General features: G+C 42.1%; 1 protein-coding gene across 1 annotated transcript in view; it reads left to right on the top strand.

The window, feature by feature from the left end:
- The window catches only part of Psma5 (proteasome 20S subunit alpha 5), a 29,261-nt gene extending 10,261 nt beyond the window's left edge, over positions 1-19,000 (top strand). Inside the window, exons 3-9 of the mRNA XM_041659175.1 lie at positions 881-1,007; positions 4,313-4,380; positions 5,479-5,586; positions 5,718-5,776; positions 7,100-7,202; positions 11,946-12,032; positions 18,764-19,000. Coding sequence (XP_041515109.1) covers positions 881-1,007; positions 4,313-4,380; positions 5,479-5,586; positions 5,718-5,776; positions 7,100-7,202; positions 11,946-12,032; positions 18,764-18,841 — 630 coding nt within the window. The 3' untranslated portion in view covers positions 18,842-19,000. The remainder of the gene's footprint in view (positions 1-880; positions 1,008-4,312; positions 4,381-5,478; positions 5,587-5,717; positions 5,777-7,099; positions 7,203-11,945; positions 12,033-18,763) is intronic.
- Positions 19,001-20,063: the final 1,063 nt, after the last annotated feature.

Below are 20,063 nucleotides of genomic sequence, written 5' to 3'. Positions count from 1 at the left end.
ATTCTTTTTTAAATCGATGTATCAATAAGCGATACATTCAGAGCAGGAGACTAGAGATGAGACAGGGTTGTGGCTCATACTTTGGGAGGCAGAAGCAAGCCCGGACTATATAACAAATTTCAGCTCCGCTAGAGTTACATGATGAGATCTTTTCTCAGAGGAGTGGGGTGGCAATGTAGCAGGACCGACATTTGTTTATTATGTGGTAGGTACTACTTTCTTGATGTAGGTATTATGATGTCTTCATTGTGCAGACAGAATTGAGACACGCAGTGATGAGGGGGTGACTGGAGCGGTGCGGGGATGTGAATGTACCGTAGTGTGCACTGCTGGTGACTTTGGATTAAGTTAGTAGCTGACTGTGCCGAGTGAGGATGGTGGTCCTTTCTTTTCCCACTCTCCTTTCCTCTTTTCTTTTTCAGAGATGACATGGGTTTGGGGAGCATAACCTATTGGACAGACCAGTATACATAGCAGAGGTAAAAGTCATGAATTCAGGGGGAAAAATACAAAAAAGAAAAGAGAAGAAAAACTATGATTAGAACTTTAGAATTCCTCCTCCCAGGATTAGTGTTAACATAGGTCAGTTTTCAGATGTGTTCAGACCTTATTGGATGCCCACCCCATTTTTGGTACCGGGAACTGAACCAGAGCCTTGCTCATTCAAGGTGAACACTCTGCCATGGAGCTTCCCATGCTCCCCCACATCCCAGACTTCCACTTCCAAAGTACAGAATTCTGTAAGTGCTTTTGCTGTTCACAGAGCAGTGTAGTGTTTATTAGGTGCTCTCTGTTCTCCTGCATACTAGGTATGCAGAGATTTCTTTGAGCTATGCATTATAACTGCAGCATTGTTTTTGTTTGTCTTGTTTTGTTTTAGCTTGGTTCTACGGCCATTGGTATCCAGACATCAGAGGGTGTGTGTCTAGCTGTGGAGAAGAGAATTACCTCCCCACTAATGGAGCCTAGCAGCATCGAGAAAATTGTAGAGATTGATGCTCATATAGGTAAGTAATAAGTGGAAGCTATGAGAAGATTTGGCATTGGTTAGTTAATCTTCTGTGATCCAAGGGAGGTTCATACAGCAAATGCTTACCTTCTGATTCCCTGTTATCTTCAAGGTGGGAGGCAGTAGAGCAGCCTCAGGACTCGTTATGCTTGACCTACTACTGGGAATTCTTTTCATCTTCAAATTTGCTGTATTTTACTTTCTGCAGTGCTTGGAATTGAACCCAGACATACTCAGGTGCTAGGCAAGTGTTCTACCACTGAACTATAACCCAACCATTGGCAAATATGATATTTAAATACAAAAAGATTGGATCCTAAGCTAGTTCCTGTGATGGCCATTTTACCCTGATAGTAAGCAAGCTAGAGCCAAGATAGTATGGAAAATTGTAATGTCCACTGAGAAAGAATAATTCTCCAAGATCTTTGGAGTGTTTAAGGTTCAAAGAGTTAACAGTTGACCAGATCAACCCTATCCCTGTGTGTTAGACTTAATTGTTTTTCTCACAGCTACCTTTGCCTCCTTTCTCTGGTCTTCAGTATAATTTTCTTGCTTTGGCTCTTGACATTGTAGCATTAAACGATGTGTACTTTTACATTTTACTGCTTTGTGTTGTAGTTGGCTATTCAAATTTGCTTATCTTATTTACTCAACCTAATTAATACAGTATTTGCAAAATAATTAATTGCTTAAAGACCATAAGAACTAAATGCCATGGTAACTGTGGGAGCGTAGTATTCTCTTTGTTAGCTAGAGAAGCAGATTTTACAATTGAAACATCATGTCTGCTGTTATCTCCGGTCAACTGTCCTTTGGAGATAGCTCAATGTCACTTCATTCAAAGATAGAAAACGCTATATTAGACTCCACGGCTATAGACAAGAGGGAGACATGGTGTTTGTCTTCCAGGAACAGGCAGTCTTATTTGTGTGGTGCAGTGTGATCAGTGAGGAGATGAAGGAGAAACAAGAGTTTTATCTGGCCGGGCGGTGGTGGCACATGCCTTTAATCCCAGCACACTGGAGGCAGAGGCAGGCGGATCTCTGTGAGTTCGAGACCAGCCTGGTCTACAAGAGCTAGTTCCAGGACAGGAACCAAAAGCTATGGAGAAACCCTGTCTCGAAAAATCAAAAAAAAAAAAAAAAAAGAGTTTTATCTGGGCTCATTGATCATGGATATTAGTTATTTTTTCTACACTGTGACCAAAGATCTGACAACTCAAGAGAAGGAACCTTTCTTTTGGCCGGCTCACAGTTTCAGAGGATTCACTGTCATCATGGTGAAAGCATTGTGAACATCTGTGTTTACATCATAGGAGACCTGCAGTAGAGAAGACTGTTTGTGTTAGTCCTTGGCTTTCTCCTTTTTCCATTTTTTTCTACCTGAACCCCCAGCCCAGCTACCCACACTCTAATGGGTCTTCCCTGTTTTGTTAATCCTTTGGAAACCTGCCCCAGACACACCAGGAGGTATTGCATCGGTCTCCCCTATTCTAAACCCTATCAGTAGAAAGTGAAGATTAGCCATCATGGTTGAGTTTGCCAAGCCTGGCCTCTAATTCCAGCGCTGAGAGGCTGAGCAGCTAGACTATAGCCAGTCAGGGTTTCAGAATGAGTTTAAGGCTAATCTGGGCAATTTAGGGAAGGTTCTGTTACAAAACTAAAAATAAGAATAGGGCTGGAAATGGATGAGGCCTTAGAAAAGCAAAGCTGTCTGCTGTAAAATATCGGGGTATTCACATTTTAGCATGATTGGAAAGTGAAGTCTGTATGGCAAGAGACGAGTCTGGAGGTCAGAGAATAGAAAGTCCCCCTCCCCAATCCTGCTACAGGGCTTGGACATTTGCATTGCTAGGAAGTGGTCTAAACAGTGAGGACACTGCAACCCCAGTAGTTTTAGAATAGTCTCCTGACGGTTTTGAAGGTAGGTTGATGGGGGCTGAGAATTGAGGCAGGGGAGTTAATAGTTAAGAAAATTTTTAATATAGCCAGGAAGTGGTGGTGCACATCTTTTATCCCAGCACTCAAGAGGCAGAGGCAAGTGAATCTTTTTTTTTTTTTTAATATTTATTTATTTATTATGTATACAATATTCTTTCTGCGTGTATGCCTGAAGGCCAGAAGAGGGCACCAGACCTCATTACAGATGGTTGTGAGCCACCATGTGGTTGCTGGGAATTGAACTCAGGACCTTTGGAAGAGCACGCAATGCTCTTAACCACTGAGCCATCTCTCCAGCCCCGGCAAGTGAATCTTTGAGTTTGAGGACAGTTTAGTCTATAAAGTGAGTTCCACGACAGACAGAGCTATTACCCAGAGGAACCCTGTCTCGAAAAAGTAAAAACAAAACAACAACAAAATGGCCCCTGTGTAAAGATGACATGTAAATTCATGAAGCATTCTAAAAAGAAATGTTTTTAGTAGTTCAAGTATTTGGTCATCAGCCAAATTATGAAATTTTTCAATGAAGGCAGTAGCCAAAAGAGAACTTAGGATCTGATTGGTTGTGAAGGCCAAGGAAGAAAAGGGGTTCCAACAAGGGAAATGAGTTGAGACAGTAGTATTCAACTAGATGGACTGAGAGTCATTTGACTTCATAGATCTGAAGCTTTGGAGAGAAACTGAGATTGAGATTTGAGTCATGGCACGTTCGTCCATCAGGCAACTTTCTCTCTAAAATAACTAGTTGGTTTGTTGGAATAGGGAATTGAAGAGGCTTTTGATGTTTTCCTGAGGGCTTCTGCTGCAGTCTACAGTGAGATAGTTTCATCTTCTCAGGTTTGGTTGTAGTGTTTGCTTAGCTCAGAAGTGCATCATGGGGCTAGCAAGGTGGCTCAGTGGGTAAAGGCACGTGACGCATAAACCTGGTGACTTGAGTTCCATCCCTGGAACTCATATAAAAGATGAGAGGAAGAGAACTGACTTTACAAGAGTTGTTCTGACTTCTACACACGTTGTGGGACATGTGCACCCACTCTCACACACACTGTACACGTACACACAGATAAGCTAATAATGATGAAAGTCCATGTTAGGTGTGTTGTGCTCTGTAAGATTTGTACAGGGACTTGTAGGCTGCAGTATGTGGACATTCGTGTTCGGCTGGCTTACTGTCTGCACTTACTGTCAACATGTTTGGTTTTCTATTGTATGATCATTATACCTGTACTCAGTGGTCTTCATTTCCCATTTATTCTGTTAGGTTGATTGCTGTGGTTCCAGGCCAGATTTTTAGTATTTACTTAGTGGATGAAAAGTTCTAGAAAGTTTTGGCCGGTTGGTCACTGTTGCTTTTACATTGCAGGTTGTGCCATGAGTGGGCTAATTGCTGATGCTAAAACTTTAATTGATAAAGCCAGAGTGGAGACACAGGTAAATCAGCATCTTCTCTGCTTTTTACTGTGATGCATGTGCACCTTGTTTAATGATGATAGAGCTACTTGGGTGATATTGCAGGTGTCTGTGTTACTATTAGACATGGATCTTGGGAGCGTTGTGGGTTGATTCCCCTGCTATAACCCTGGGTACTTGGGATTTAGCTCTCCAGGCATTGCAGCTTAAAGCAGGTTCTGGTCAGCTTCTTCCAGGTTTACCTTACGTAAAGCATGCACGGTATCCTCTGATTGGCTTTCTGTTGGATGTGGTCATAGTAAAAGGCCTTTTCTGCCAGGCTTATAAAATTGATCTCATCTGGTAAGCAATGATTTGTACCAGGTGACTTTTTAAGAATGTTGATTTTCTTTAATAAAACCAAAAATCACAAAGAAACCGATGGGTATCTGGTTTGACTGTAATAGGCTAGTATAGGAAGAAAAATAATTGCAAGGTAGACATTTCTGCTTTTATTTGCATGCTTGTTCTCCATACTTATGTAAGAATAATTTAACATAAGCTCTAACAGGAAGAGATGAGTATTTGAGGAAAATTGACACTTGGTTACTAACATTGACTGTTAGAAGGTTGAACTTGCCACTTTACTCTTAGATGTCAGCCCTAGTCTTTAAGGCTAGCAGCCTGTCTTATTTTCAGAGCTTATCTGTGTGTACACGCATGTGCTCTCTCACCTGCTCTTCTCGCCTTCGTTTTCCTCTGCTCCCTCTTGAGACACGATCTTTCTGCGTACAGCCCAGCCTCACCTTGTGCTCATGATCCTCCTGATAGCATGGATCACGGGCATATGCCATAGCATCTGGCAATCAGACTTGTCCCTCTCTGATATAGTCCCAAGTATTCAGTGGCTAGTATTAATCAAGAAGGTGTTGATTTGGGCAGGTGATCTGTCATCCTAGCCCTTGGGAGGCTAAGGTAGGAGGAGGATTGCAAGTTCTACTTCTGTGATATGTAGTGAGACCCTGTCTCAGAAACAGGAAGAGGAATGCGAACCTCAATTTTCACTTGGTAGAGAAGTGGTGGACTGTTTTGAGTTTCCTTTTTCCAAGGAAGCAGTATCATTCTTTGCCCTTTTTCTAGAACCATTGGTTCACCTATAATGAGACAATGACGGTGGAGAGTGTCACCCAGGCTGTGTCCAATCTGGCTTTGCAGTTTGGAGAAGAAGATGCAGATCCAGGTGCCATGGTGAGTTAGTTCTGATGCTTGTGTTGAGCCTGGTTGCTGTTCTGTAGTACTGAGGGCATTTGTCCTCTGCCCATGTTTTCCCCACTCTCGTTATTTGTAGTCTCTTCTAAATGAATTTTTTTTGGTTCTAGTCTCGTCCCTTTGGAGTAGCATTGTTGTTTGGAGGAGTTGATGAGAAAGGACCCCAGCTGTAAGTACCATTCCCACCCTTCCTGCTTTAGGGTAGTGGTGATGATTATGATTTGTAGTGTGGTCTAGTCGTTTAGATCAACTCTGAAGTTTACTGAAGAGTTAGAAAGAGTTAGAAACATAACTCAGTTGGTAGGGTGCTTGCTTAGTATACACAAAGCTCTTGGTTTCATCCCACTACCACATAAAACCAGTGCCTTTATTCCTGGTGTTCTGAAGGTGTAGGCAGAAGAATAAGTTTAAGTTTGTCCGTGGCTACGTAGTAAGTTACAGACCAGTCTTGAGCCACTCTGCTTTAAAAGGAAAGAAACAACTGGGTGGTGTCGCACACCTTGAATCCCAGAACTCACAAGTCAGAGGCAGGCATCTCTGAGTTTGAGGGACCTCCACCCCTACCCCCCCCCCACCCCCGTCTACAGAGCAAGTTCCAGGACAGTCAGGGATACATAGAAACCTTGCCTTGAAAAACCAACCAGCAAACAAACAAACATAAATTAAATGAAAAAAAAAAAAAGTAAAAAGAAAGACGCACTCTTTAGGAAAAAGTAGGGCTTCTGAGTCTGTGTTTCTGTTTTGTTTATTCAAGAATTTAGGGATTCATGGAAAACCTCTATAGACGCAATGCTAATTCTCAGAAGAATTAGAAGTTACCTTATTGCTATTCCCACCTGATCTTCATCCTCACATTGTTGTGTCAAAGATAAGATTGACTATTGATCAAGACAATTATAAGTACCATGGTCATTCTGTTAACATCTTGGGTGTGCATAAGTGCCATGGGTTACTTGCTCTGTTCTTCCTTCCCAAGACCCTGAGGAAGATGATTTTCTTTTCTTTTTTTAACTTTTATTTTTTGTGGATTTCCCATCATTCTTCCCAATATCACTTACCTCCAGTACCCCTTAAATCTGCTCCCTGCACTTGTAACCTCCCACCAGAAACAAAATGTAAAAGAAAACCCCAAAACAAAGAAACAAAGCAAAAACCAACACAAAGACTCCTGTAAAGGCTGTAATGTGGTCCATTGAGTTGCTAGAGATTTTCTTAACATTTTCTTCTTTTTTAAAATAAAATACTATTTTAAGTGAATTTTTTGATTAGCACACAAAGTGGGTCTCATTGTGGCATTTCTGTGTGTGCAGATGCATATATCAGTAGTAAGGACCTTTAAAAAGAACTATTTTCTCAAAACAAAAAGTTTTAGGAACTATGCCTCAGTACTTGAGCAGTGTGTCCTGGCTGCAGGGTGAAACGCTCAGACTTCTTTCATTGAGGCATTTGTGGCATGAAATGCTTCCCTCTAAAGTATTGTTGTCTTTTTCAGATTCCATATGGACCCATCTGGGACCTTTGTACAGTGTGATGCTCGAGCAATCGGCTCTGCTTCAGAAGGTGCCCAGAGCTCCTTGCAAGAAGTTTACCACAAGGTAATCAACCGTTGTTATAAATTTCACTGTCATTTTATAAGTCTCTGTAATCTTATAACGTCTCTGTAATTAAAACTATATGCCTGAAGAGTTTTGTTGTAAGTTTTGACAGTCACCTTGGATTCACAACCTAAAGCAAGACATCAAACACTAATTTTCTAGCAAAACGATCATACTTGTTAATCTTTTTCCTCATTTGCAACTGCATTTACCGGTGTTGTTTTGTCTCTTTCTTGTACTTTTCTTGAGTGAAATTAATACAGCTTGTCTTTCCAGTTGTTGTGAGTCTGTGCTGGAAGTGAAGCCACTGAGTTTTTTAGTTTTGGAGACAGGATCTCTCTGTCGTCCCGGTTGTCCTGGTGTTCGCTGTGTAGACCAGGCAGTGTTGTCCTCTATCTCCACAGCTGCATTTAGCAGTTGATAATGCCTAGTGTGGATATTAAGACAAGTGAGCACCTGGTACTTTTCTTTCTGGAATGGGAAGGCTTGGGGTTTTGTGACTCATGAATATGGTTGAAGGCCACCATGCATATCCCCGGGTGGCTCTCATAAGGATATCTGCTCACATCAACACCTGATGTAGGGATGCTTAAAAGGTATTTTTGGGTTTGGTATAAGATGAGTCTATTACAAAAGTTAGGGCTACATTATACTGTATTCTCTGATTTTGTTACTTTTCCGTTGCTATGTAGAACATTATGACTATGGCGATTTATAGAGGGAAGAATTTATTTGGGCTTAATTCCAGAGGGATAAGAGTCCATCGTGATGGAGAGGCATAGCAGCAGGAACAGGAAGTTAAGAACTCACATCCTTAATGCATGAGGCAGGGAGAGGAAACTGGAATCAGGGTGAGGCTTTAAGCTCTCAAAGACTGCCCCCAGTGAATACTTGCTCCAGCAAATATTTACCTAAACCTCCCCAAATAGTACCACCAACTGGAGACCAAGTACTCAAATACTAAAGCCCATTGGTAGCGTGTCTCATTTAAACCACCACTGTGCAGTACCATTATGTCTTTGAAAGATTTCATAGTTTAACCACAATTTTTTATTACTAAAAATGATAATAGTCATCTGAGCCTTTAGCAGAGACTTTTTATTTTATTTTTTATTTTAATTCTTTTCCCATGGCGCTGAGGTTGGGGTGACCGTGACACTTTCTTAAGGGATACAAGAGAGTTTATGGCATCAATTAACTGTTACCTTCATGAAAGATTTGCTGTAGCATATGATGGTGTGTAATAGTGTCTCCCCACAGAATTTTCTTTCCAAACTGGGATCAGTGCTCAGGCTGTTGTTGTGCTTCATCAGCTAAGCATATGTAATATAAAAAGGGAGGGGAGAGGGGGCCGGGAAGACAGCTCCTTGGGAGAACACTTGTCCAGCATGTATGAGGCTGTGAGCTCAGTCCCTGATACTAGAAACGAAAGCCCTGCAGCCTGGATGTCACTTGATTTATCTGCTGTTACGAGAACTCCCAGAGATCCGCCTGTGTCTGCCTCCTGAGCACTGGGATTAAAGGTGTGCACCACCTACTCTTGGCCAAAGGCCGGCTTTTCTTAAGCCACATGAACCAACCTCTGCTGGCTTCTAGCTTTTCTCCAGCTTCCTCACCTCAGCTTTTGTTGAGATGAAGAAGTTAGAGCTTTGCTGTGGAAGTAGTCTTTGGTCTAAAGGAATGTTGTAACTGGTTTGATTGTTCAGTCACTAAAACTTCATACCAGCTCTTAAAAAGCTGTTTGACTTTTCTTCTTTCTTCCTTTTTTCTTTTAAAGATTTATTTATTATGTATACAGTATTCTGTCTGCATGTTTGCCTACATACTAGAAGAGGGAATCAGATCACATTATAGATGGCTGTGAGCCACCATGCGGGTTCTGGGAATTGAATTCAGAACCTTTAAAAGAGCAGCCAGTGCTCTTAATCTCTGAGCCAACTTTCTAGCCCCTACTCTAAGATTTTATTTTGTGTGTATCGTCTTACCTGTATGTCTGTGTACCACTTACATGCAGTACCCTTGGAGGTCAGAAAAAGGTGTCATGTCCCATAGGACTAGAGTTGTACATGATTGTGAGCCATCATGTGGGTGCTGGGAAGTGAGCCCAGGGCTGCTGTAAAAGCAATAAATGCTCCTAATCACTAAGCTGTCTCTCCAGCCCATCTTAATTTCTCTTTCTTTTCTCTTTGACAGGGTCTTACTGTGTAACCATTGTGGGAGCTGGCCTGGAACTCGAGTAGTCCAGTATGGCCTCAAGCTCTGCAAAGAGCCACCTGCCTCTGCCTCCTGAGTATTGGGATTAAGGGCGTGCACCACCATACCCAGACTGTTCTGCTTACCAGTCACATGTTCACTGGAGTAGCACTTTGAATTTCCTCTTGGGCCTAGAGAGATGGCGCTCAGCAGTTAAGAGTACTTACTGCTCTATCAGATCCCAGTACCTACATTTGGTGGCTCACAAATGCCAGTAACACCAGCTCTAAGGGATCTAACATCCTTTTCTGACTCCCATGGGTACCTACACACACAAATAAAATAATTTTTAAAGAGGGCTTTTCCTTTCCCTTCCTAGCTTGCTTACCTGTTAAGCACAAGAGGGCTAGCTTTCAGCCCAACTCAAACTTTGATCAACTCTAAGCTTTACCACTGTGAGTTTTTGATTTAAAAAAGGGCATGTGTCTCTTCCCTTTACTGGTATCCTTGGAAGTCATTACAGTTATGAATTGACCTCATTTTAGTGTTATTGTGTCTTGGAATATAGAGAAGCCCCAGAGTAGATGGACTGTAGCGCCGTCAGACAGCTGCGACATTTGTTAGCGTTAGCATTGCCTGTGAGGCTGGTGGCACCCCAGAGCAGTTACAGCAACAGTATCAAAGGTGACTTGCTATATTCCTTAGTAAAGTGCTTCTTTTGTAAGCATGGTACCCAGAATCCTCATTAATAAAAGCCAGCAATGCTGGAGAGACGTGTCAGTGGTTAGAGAACACACTGCTCTTACAGGGGACTGGACAGGTGACTCACAGCTCCCTGTAACTCCAGCTCCAGGGGATCTGGCACCCTTTCTGTGGGCCCCTGCTCTCGTGTGTATACCCACACAGAGACACATGTCATTAAAAGGGGGAGGACAGCCAGATCCTGTAGCACAGGCTTGTATTCCCAATGCTCCGGAGGCAAAGACAGGTGGATCACTGGGGGTCACTTGCTAGGCAGCCTAGCATTCTAGAGAATTCCAGGCCAGTGAGAGATTGGTTTCAACCACTTTTAAAGGTATCTGAAGAATAATATCTAAGGTTGTCTTCCGACCTCCATCCACATGCATGCACGTTCAACCCTGCCTCCCATGACTCTGCACACACATGAACATTAACACACAAAAGAGGGGGGAAGGGTGATAGATAATATTGAAGTTAAGCCAGGTGGTGGAGGTGTACGCCTTTAATTCCAGCATGCAGAGGCAGGTGGATCTCTGAGTTTGAGGCCAGCTTGGTCTACAGAGGGAGTTTCAGAACAACCAGGGCTACACAGAGACCCTGTCTCAAAAAAGCAAACAAACAAAAAATTGAAGTTCAAACTATTGTGACAATTAGTCAGAAATAGCACAGAGACACAAAGTAATCTTATGCTTTTAGAGAAATGTCCCCAATAAACTTGTTCACCATAGGGTTGCCACAGACCTGCAGTATCAGCTCAGTGCTGCAAAACAAAGCACAATAAGTGCCATTGGCGGTAATACAGATGTTGGATGTGGAGGACATGAGGTGTGGTCGGTGTCCTAGTTGGTGCCTCTTATTTATTCATTTAACTTTATGTGTATCAACCTGACACAAGTTAGAGCCATGTGGGAAGCGGAAATTCAGTTGAGAGAATACCTCATCAGATTGGCCTGTAGGCAATTCTGTAGGACATTTTCTTGATGTAATGATTGGTGTGGGTGGGTCCAGCTCACAGTGGTTAGTGCCATCTCTGCAGGTGTTTCTGGGGTCTATAAAAAAATCAAACTGACAGGCGGTGGTAGCATACACCTTTAATCCCAGCACTTGGGAGGCAGAGGCAGGTGGATCTCTGTGAGTTCAAGACCAGCCTGGTCTCCAAGAGCTAGTTCCACTACAGGCTCCAAAGCTACAGAGAAATCCTGTCTTGAAAAACAAAACAAAAACAAACAAACAAACAAAAAAAATCCATAGAAAGCAAACAGAACAAGGCAGGAGGAAGAAGCAGTAAACAGCACTCCTCCACAGCCTTTGCTTCTTTCCCTGCCTTGACTTCCCTCAGTCATAAAGTGGGACCTGAGAGCTCTAAGGGGAAACAAACCCTTTCCTTCCTAAGTTGCTTTTGGTCATGGTGTTTATCACAGCAATAGGAACCCAAAGACAGGTAAAATAAAATGAAAACTGGATTTTCTGAATCATTGGATTGCCTTTTTAGGTGAATTGGGCATTGTTAGAATATTGCCCAGGTTATGTTATTTTCTAAATCAAGGAATTCAAGTATACACTAGAGATGTGTGGCCTTTCTCTCTTTCTCAATGATCATTTGCTATGTGGGAGTTAGCAGCGCAAAGTAAGACATTTTTCTTATGAATCAGTATATTCTACTTGTCATATACTTGAATATTTATATTATTATATAATGTATAATATGATGTAAAGTTTATTAATATTGGCGAAGCCGCTTCTTCCGAGGAGGGGAGAGGGCTGAAGAAAGGGATGTGTTCACTAACAGCTCATCTCACTCTGTTTAAGTCTATGACACTGAAAGAAGCCATCAAGTCTTCGCTCATCATTCTCAAACAAGTAATGGAGGAGAAGCTGAACGCCACGAACATAGAGGTACTTTCCTGCTCTTCTGTGACTTGACAGTGCTATCGCTCCCACTGGTGAAGACTGGGTAGATCAAGGAAATCATTCTGCATGCACTGCTTTTAGGTCATTGATAGCATTTGAGTAATAATCAGCATTAATGAGGTCACGCTGGGATCCAGAGTGCAGTGAATTTAAGAGTGAAGGAAAAACAGGGTTCTTTCTTATGGCCGATTAACATTAGCAAAAAGCAGCATTGAAGAAACAAGAAAAAAATTAATGTAGAGAAAACTGTAAAAAGGTGAAAATAGCACAGATAACAGTGTTTCAAAAAATAAAATTAATTCAGCGTTGTTCTTGAGACCCCAATATATGGGACCCCAGCTTTGTTTTAGGTAGTATGCCGGATGCAGGCAAAGAATATAGGAAATCCAATCCCTAGCTAAGCAGTGTGCTGTGCAGTATAAGGGCTACGCAGATAATTAGGGTGTGGGTGGAACTTCTGAATGCTGTAAGAACAGATTTCTCTGTAACATGTGATGAGAGTAGGAAAGCATCCTGGAGGAGGGAGGCAAAATATATCCCAGGAAAGAGAATTATAGCATATGCAGTAGATCAAAGGGTTGGGGCCATGGGTGCAACTCAGCAGTAGAGTGCTTGCCTAACACAGTGTTCTCTCCTCAGCATTGTAAAAAGTAAAACTCAAGCAGGAATTCTTTTTTCTTTTTTCCTTTTGCTGGGTTGTGGAATAGAGGGGTGACAAATAATCAAGACTGGGGACCACAGGTCAAGTTCTGTATGTTCTTACTTAGGACGTTCACAGTAGACAGGAGAAAAGGAGGGCCGGGCGGTGGTGGCGCACGCCTTTAATCCCAGCACTCGGGAGGCAGAGGCAGGCGGATCTCTGTGAGTTTGAGACCAGCCTGGTCTACAAGAGCTAGTTCCAGGACAGGCTCCAAAACCACAGAGAAACCCTGTCTCGAAAAACCAAAAAAAAAAAAAAAAAGAAAAAAGAAAAGGAGGCAATGATGAGTACACGTGTCGGCTTGGAAGTAAACAGGGAGAGACATCCTGTATTTGCCTAGGAATTGTTAGGTCATTTGCCGAGTGGGATGAAGGAGAATGGGAGCTGTTGAAGAACAAGACATTACAGATAGGAAGGATGGGGGAAATGCTGGACTAAGCTTAAGTACTGGCTCAGGCTAGAGGAGAGGTTATCCCGAGATAAAGAACATATAATATGGGGCTATTTCTGTTTTTAAAGAAGTTTGAAAAGCACTATTATATCTGATGCTATAAATCACAAGTCAGTATTAAATCAAACCAGCACCAACCAGGGTGTCTGGGTGGAGTGGTGGGATTAATCCCTGGTGGAAGATTGGTTAGCTAAAGGCAAGTATGGAGAGTCCTGGCATCTTGTTGGTTTCAGAGGCTGCCACAAAAGGGGCAAAGATGGGTACTAGAAAGCAGAGTCCCAAGGAATTGTAGGGACCTGGCTTATCTTTGAGCAGAAGTAGAAAGGAGCTTTACTGTGTTTCCAGTGGGAAATGCCCTGAAGTTACACCCTAGAATCTCATGTAAGTGGAATTGTATAACATGTGCTGCTTTGTGCCTTCATTGATTCAGCACTGGTTCTGAAGTTCGCCTGGTGGTGTCAGTAGTCTCTTTACTGCTGTAGGGTTCCTTGGTGACTTTCACTTTTTTTTTTTTAAATTATTTTCACTGATTTATTTTGTGTGCATTGGTGTGAAGGTATCAGATCTCCTGGAACTGGAGTTGCAGACAGTTATGAGCTGCTATGTGAGTGCTGGGCATTAAACCCGGATCCTCTGGAAGAACAGTCAGCGCTCTTAGTCTCTCCAACCCCAACTTTTACCTTAACAGACATTTTTAAATTATTCCTCTCGGCAGTCTCAGAGATGTGTGGCACAATAACTACTGATGATGTTGACCCTTCGGGGAGATGTCAGCCCTTTCTGATAGTCTCTGGTCCTGGAGGAGTGAGTCTCGGCACCTCAGCAAATTCATATGTAGTCTTGGTTTCAGTCAAGGCTCTCGGACTTGATTGGTTCAAGTTTCACTACAGAGATACTCCTAGTTCCGTCAGTATGGTGTCTGGGCTCAGTGAGCACAGTGACCTCCAACTCTCAGTCTCCTTGCTCTTCCGCTGCAGCTCTCAGCCTGAGAGTCTTTGGAAAAGAGGCCCAAGACTTAGAGCTTCAAATGCTCCTCCCATTCTGATGGCCGAAGTAACCCCAGCCATGTGAGAGGTACAGCTCTCAAGCCTTTCTTCCCTCTTGGTCAGGTTTTCAGTTGGCACTTGTATCCATCCCTTCTACAAGATGCTCCTTCTGAGAAAAGACAAATTTAAAGAAAAAGGTGGTAGCACGCACCTGTAACTTCAGCCTTTGGAGACAATGCTTGAGTTCCCAGCTAACCTGGGCCACATAACAAGACTATCTCAGCAAAACAGACAAGTGGGACATGGTGGTATATACCTGTAATCCCAGTACTTGGGGCAGAAACAGGAATGATGCAGGAGTCCAGACCAGTCCAGTCTGTGTAGGACAGAACAATAGTGACACCCTGTCTCTAAAAACAACAAAAACATCTTCCACTTAATGTGTGTCCTGTCTTTTAAAGAAATCAACTTTTCTGTGTAAGTTATACACAGTAACATCAACCCATTTAGGTATGGAATTCATTGACCTTTGACAACTATAACTCAGTATCTGCCACCATGGTCAATACAAACATTTTTATCCTCCTCTTCCAAGTTCCCTCTAGCCCCATTGTAGTCTCTTAGAACTGTAGGTTTGTATTGCATTGTAGAATTTCATACAAGTGGGGTACTTTGACTCAGCTTATTGACATGCACCTGGCTTGTCAGTTGACTTAGATTTTACTGCTGTGGGATATTCCTTGAGCCTGTTTTATAACTGTATTGCTAAGTCTATTTTTCCAAACAGAAGCTGTATTCAGTATCTTATGTCTCCTTACTCATTCCTTAGTCATTATCATTTATTTCCGCTTTTTAGTTCTCAAGACTGCCCCTTGCTGTGGTAACTCCTGCTTGTCAGTATTTCCTGACAGCTCTAGAACTCTCAGCTGACCATCTAATGCTGTCACCCTGCTCAACAGTCCTAAATTAAACATTATCTTTCCAGAAAAACTGTTTCCCCTTCCAATATTTCTCATCCTGGTTGATAAGAACAGCCAGTATACTTATCATTCACAGCAGAAGCCTAGAAGACTTTGACCTCCTCTCCTAGTCTCTAATGCCTTAGTGAGGCACTCTAGACCCTCCCAGAGTCTGGAGCTTTGCCTACTTAATGACTGCTGTATGATTATGTTGAGATTTGTACCCAGGTCTTTTTTTTTTTTAGTTCTAAATTTTTTGTTTTGTTTTTAATAGGGTCTTACTAGGTGGGTCAGGCTGTCCTGGAATTCTCTGTATAGTTCAGGCTATACTCAGCCACTGAGTCACCTGACTCAACCTAGTGCTGAGTTTATATAGGTGTGTTCCACCACAGCTAAGGTTCTAGATTTTTAAACTGCTGTACTATAACTCTGCATGAGATGTGAGCCAGTATCCTCTTCATCTCATCCTCCATTCCACCTGTCCTTACAGAATTACCTCGTTTTGCAAATATTGTATTCATGTTTGTATGCATTTGTACATCCAGCCTGTACTTCCTCTCCTTCATTGTCCAGTTAATACACAACTCAAAAGTGTCCTCTTCCTTGACTCCTCCCTGAACCTCTGGGCCTTCCTTTCCAAACACTCAGCACTGTTCTAATGTCGGGTGACACTGAGAGCGTCTGGTGTCCTTAGGAAGTGAGGAGCAGGACTTTTAGCTCAAGTCCTGCTTGCTAGCACCTCTAGTATATACATGGATTATTGATAAAGAGAGAAGACATCTGTGCACATTCCTCATGGAGGTTTTATAAGAGTAGAGTGAAATAATAAAACGTCTTATTCATTATGTAAATGCATATCATTATGTGAATTATATGGGTTATTTTTACTTGCCTAGTGATGAGTAACTTCCTGAAGGCAGTGCAGGGCTCAAAACCTGTTAGTTTTCATTTCCCTCCTGGTTCTATAGGATCTTTTTATTCAGAGTTTGCCAAGTTTCTGTTTTTAGCTCCTGTAAGCTTTTGGGAGGATTACCCCTGGGACATGAGTGACCTCACAGAACCATCCTGTAGTCTTGATTCCTTTTACTGATACTTCATCTCTGTTCTCACTGATATTGCAGAAGTAAAGATACCTTAAGAGAAGTGGGAATTCTAGTTATAGTTATAGTACCTTAATAATAGAACTCATTTATAGGCTGTCTGGACTAGAATACATTGCTTAATATGTATTAGTAAAATATAATTGAAGTTCTTCAGACATTTCTGTAATTGGATATATCTTTTGGAAGAATCTACTAGACAGGCTTTGTGATGAAGGCATTTATTTTCATCTTTTCCCAGATCAGATTGTTAGATGTCTTCCCCCCATTTCTGAATTTTACTTATTTAAAAAGAATAATAACGATAGAACTAGACTGTGCTAGTTTTATCTGCTAACTTTTAATTAATCCTATTTCTAAATGCTGTAGACTGGGGTTGGGAGATAGTTTAGTCAGTACAATGCTTACAGAGATCTGAGTTTGATCTTCAGAATCCATGTAAAAATGCCAGGCATGATGGTATGTGCTTGTAATCTCAATGTTTAGGAGACAAAGATAGGCGACTCCCTGGGGCTCATCAGTCAGCCAGCTTACTTGGTGAATTCCCAGGCAAGTAGAGTTCGGATCTGAACAAAACAAGGTAGACAGCACCCAAGGAACAACAGCCAAGTTTGTCCTCTGGTCTCCATGTACACATGTACTAGCATGTGAACACACATGTTCACACGTACAACATACACTGTGTACAGTTTTAAAATGTAAAAAGACGGTATGGAAAAGATGACATTTAAAACAAGCACAAGGGCCCAGTTAAGAGCACTTAGTTTCCCAGAACCCATATGGGATGGCACACAGCTGCCTGTAATGCCAGCTTTAGGTGACCTGACACCTGCTCTGGCTTCCACACGTGCCCATAAAGTCATGCAGGCCCACACACATTGGCGTAAACTTGAAAAACCAAATAAATCTTTAGCCATCTGAGACCGATGTGAACTAACACCTGTTTGTCAGGGTTGCCCCCATCGTGGGGTTCTATGCTGTCTCTTCAATCTTTAATGTAGTGTTTCTTTTGGTTGGAGGTGTTGGTCTGCACTGCCAGTTGCGGGTTTACTGGTACCCAAAATGATTTCCTCTTGCAGTGCTGCTGGATGCTCTTCATTCTCCCCTTAAACAAAACCATCTTTGCCACAGAGACAGCTGTAGAGAAAATATCTTAACAAAGAATCATTGCTAACAATTGTTTGGTCCTTTTTAACATCCTAAATACTTTGCATGGATTAACATTTAATCTTCACTGCTGCTCTATGGATTTTTAGTGTTTCCATTTTACAGGTGAGGAAATAAAGAAGACACAGGCTGGACAAGTAATCCAATATCACACAAGTTCATTTTGGAAGTTTACAAATGTGCCTTAAGTATATTTTTTGGGGGCTGGGAATATAGCCCAGTGTTAGGACGCTTGCCTAGGGCATGCTGGACCCTAAGTTTGATTTTTACGTTCAAGTGTGTGTTTGTGCACACGCGCACGCATGCATGAGTACACGTGCTTTATTTTCTGTGTAGTGTGTGTAAGGGCAGGCATACATACATACTACGGTATTTGTATGAGCTTAGAGAAAAATTTTTAAAGAGTCAGTCTGTCCTTCCACAGCGGGATCTGAGGATCAGACTCAGGCAGTCAGACTTGGGTGACAGGTGTCTTCACTTCCTGAGCTATCTTTGTGGGCTGGGCCGGACTTTAAAGACACTCCTAGGGGCTAGAGAGATGACTCAGCAGTTAAGAGCACTGACTGCTCCTCCAAAGGTCCTGAGTTAAATTTCCAGCTCACATTCATCTATAATGGGATCCGATGTCCTCTTCCGGCTTGCAGTCATGCCTGCAGACAGAGCACTCATGCGCATAAAATACATTAAGGAAATCTTTTTTAAAAACACAATTATATATTCATATATAATGAAAAATACCCCCTATATATATATACATACACACACACACACACACACACACACACACACACACACACAAATGTTATTTATCCCTAAAGGAATCTAGCTGAAAGCAAATGTACTAGCTCTGTGTTTTGTTTTTCGTTTGCTTTTTTTTTTTTTTTTTTGAGGGGGGAAGTGTGCTTTGAGACAGAGTTTCCCTATGTAGCCCTGGCTGTGTTGGAACTCACTCTGTAAACCAGGCTGGCCTCAAACTCAGAGATCTGCCTGCTTGTGCCTCCTGAGTGCTGGGATTAAAGGTGTGTGCCACCACTGCAGGGCCCGGCTCTGTGTACTATGCTGTTTTTGCTTTTGTAATGCTTACTGAAGTAACTTTAAGAGGTAACAGTAATGTCAGTTTGCATAACTGTTATGTGGTGGATTAACCTCAAAATAGAAAAATTGGTCAATGAGAATTTTTATTTGGGAGTCAGAGTTATTTTAGGGACCTGCTGCCTGTAAAGGATACCCCAGGACAGCAGATCCCTTAGTTCCTAATAAACAGCTGCCTCACCAACACTTCTGACCAAGCTAGGGCCATCAGCAAGAAGCCCGACTCAGCTTACTTACTAACCCCTTTCTATTTCTCCGCAGCTAGCCACGGTGCAGCCTGGTCAAAATTTCCACATGTTCACAAAGGAAGAACTGGAGGAGGTGATCAAGGACATTTAAGGAGGAGCTAGCCTCAGACATCTGTGGGACAATTTCAGTTCTCCTAATTGCCCTTAAACTTTATTTCCAGCTCTTATGTCATGGAAAATATCCAGTATGTGTGTTTTTTTATGATGTCTGTACATTACAGCAATTCTGAAATAAAAGAATTTTAAAATATTTGTTCATCGTCTGTGCTCTTATAATTTTAAATGCTTATGTTGGTAGGCAAAAAGGATAGTGATTAATACTCCTATTCTGTGAGCATGTCTGTTCTAAAATTATTGTAGTGGTTCTTTGCAACACTCAGCTCTTGCCTTTGGTGCTAGAGATGAATTCAGACTAGTCCAGCACCTCCTGTGGTTAGTAGGTGTTAATACCACTGTAAATCCATTTTAGTCTGAGTCACTCTTAAGGAAACACTTCTGTTGTTTCCTTTATAAAAGACACTGCTCATTGACCATTAAAAGACTGTCCTGGGGCCACCGCAAAATATTGATGAGTTGGGATAAGTCATCCCTAAGGCTATCCCTCTTTGTATATCTTGATGGACCTTGTGGGAAGGGTACCCTTTTATGAAGTTAAGAACTATGAAAAAACAAAGGAATGGCTTTCCCCTCAGTAGCAATGAGAGTTATATACTAAGCTGTATAAAAGAACCGTAAAAAATTAAGAAGTAGTTTCTGCTGGACTCTGAACTCTAAGGAGCTGCTCTCCTATGATTGGTTAAGATTAACAGGCATTCCATTCAAGCTTCAGAAATGGCCATAGGAACACTGCTGACAGATGAAGAGCCTAAGGCTATGTCAGTGGACATAGGAGATGGAACTGTTGGAGGGCTGGAGAGATACTTGGTGGTTAGCATCTCTATCTGCTCTCCCAGAGGACCCACACGGCAGCTTACAATCATCTATAACTCCAGTTCCAGGGGCTCCAGTACCGTTTTCTGGCTTCCTCAGACACCAGGCATACATGTGGTGCACAGACATGTAGACAAAACATCCATACACATTTTTAAAGTTGTGAGTTCAAGGCCAGCCTGGTGTACAGAGTGAGTTCCAGGACAGCCTGGACTGCACAGAGAAACCCTGTCTCGAAAACAAAAATGTAAAATTGTTTTAAAGAAACAATAAAAAAAACCTGCTGGGACATGATCTAAGATTTTTAAGGTTTCAGATCACCAGGTCTTGACTATCAGACAGTTGGAGATGTGCTTGCACTATCTGACATATGACAACTTGAG

The sequence above is a fragment of the Microtus oregoni genome, unplaced genomic scaffold (assembly GCF_018167655.1).
Source record: "Microtus oregoni isolate MIOR12 unplaced genomic scaffold, Mior012 000000F_ref0000247, whole genome shotgun sequence".
Classification (NCBI taxonomy): domain Eukaryota; kingdom Metazoa; phylum Chordata; class Mammalia; order Rodentia; family Cricetidae; genus Microtus; species Microtus oregoni.
The sequence above is the reverse complement of the archived record's forward strand: the minus strand, read 5'-3'. Positions and strand labels throughout refer to the sequence as shown.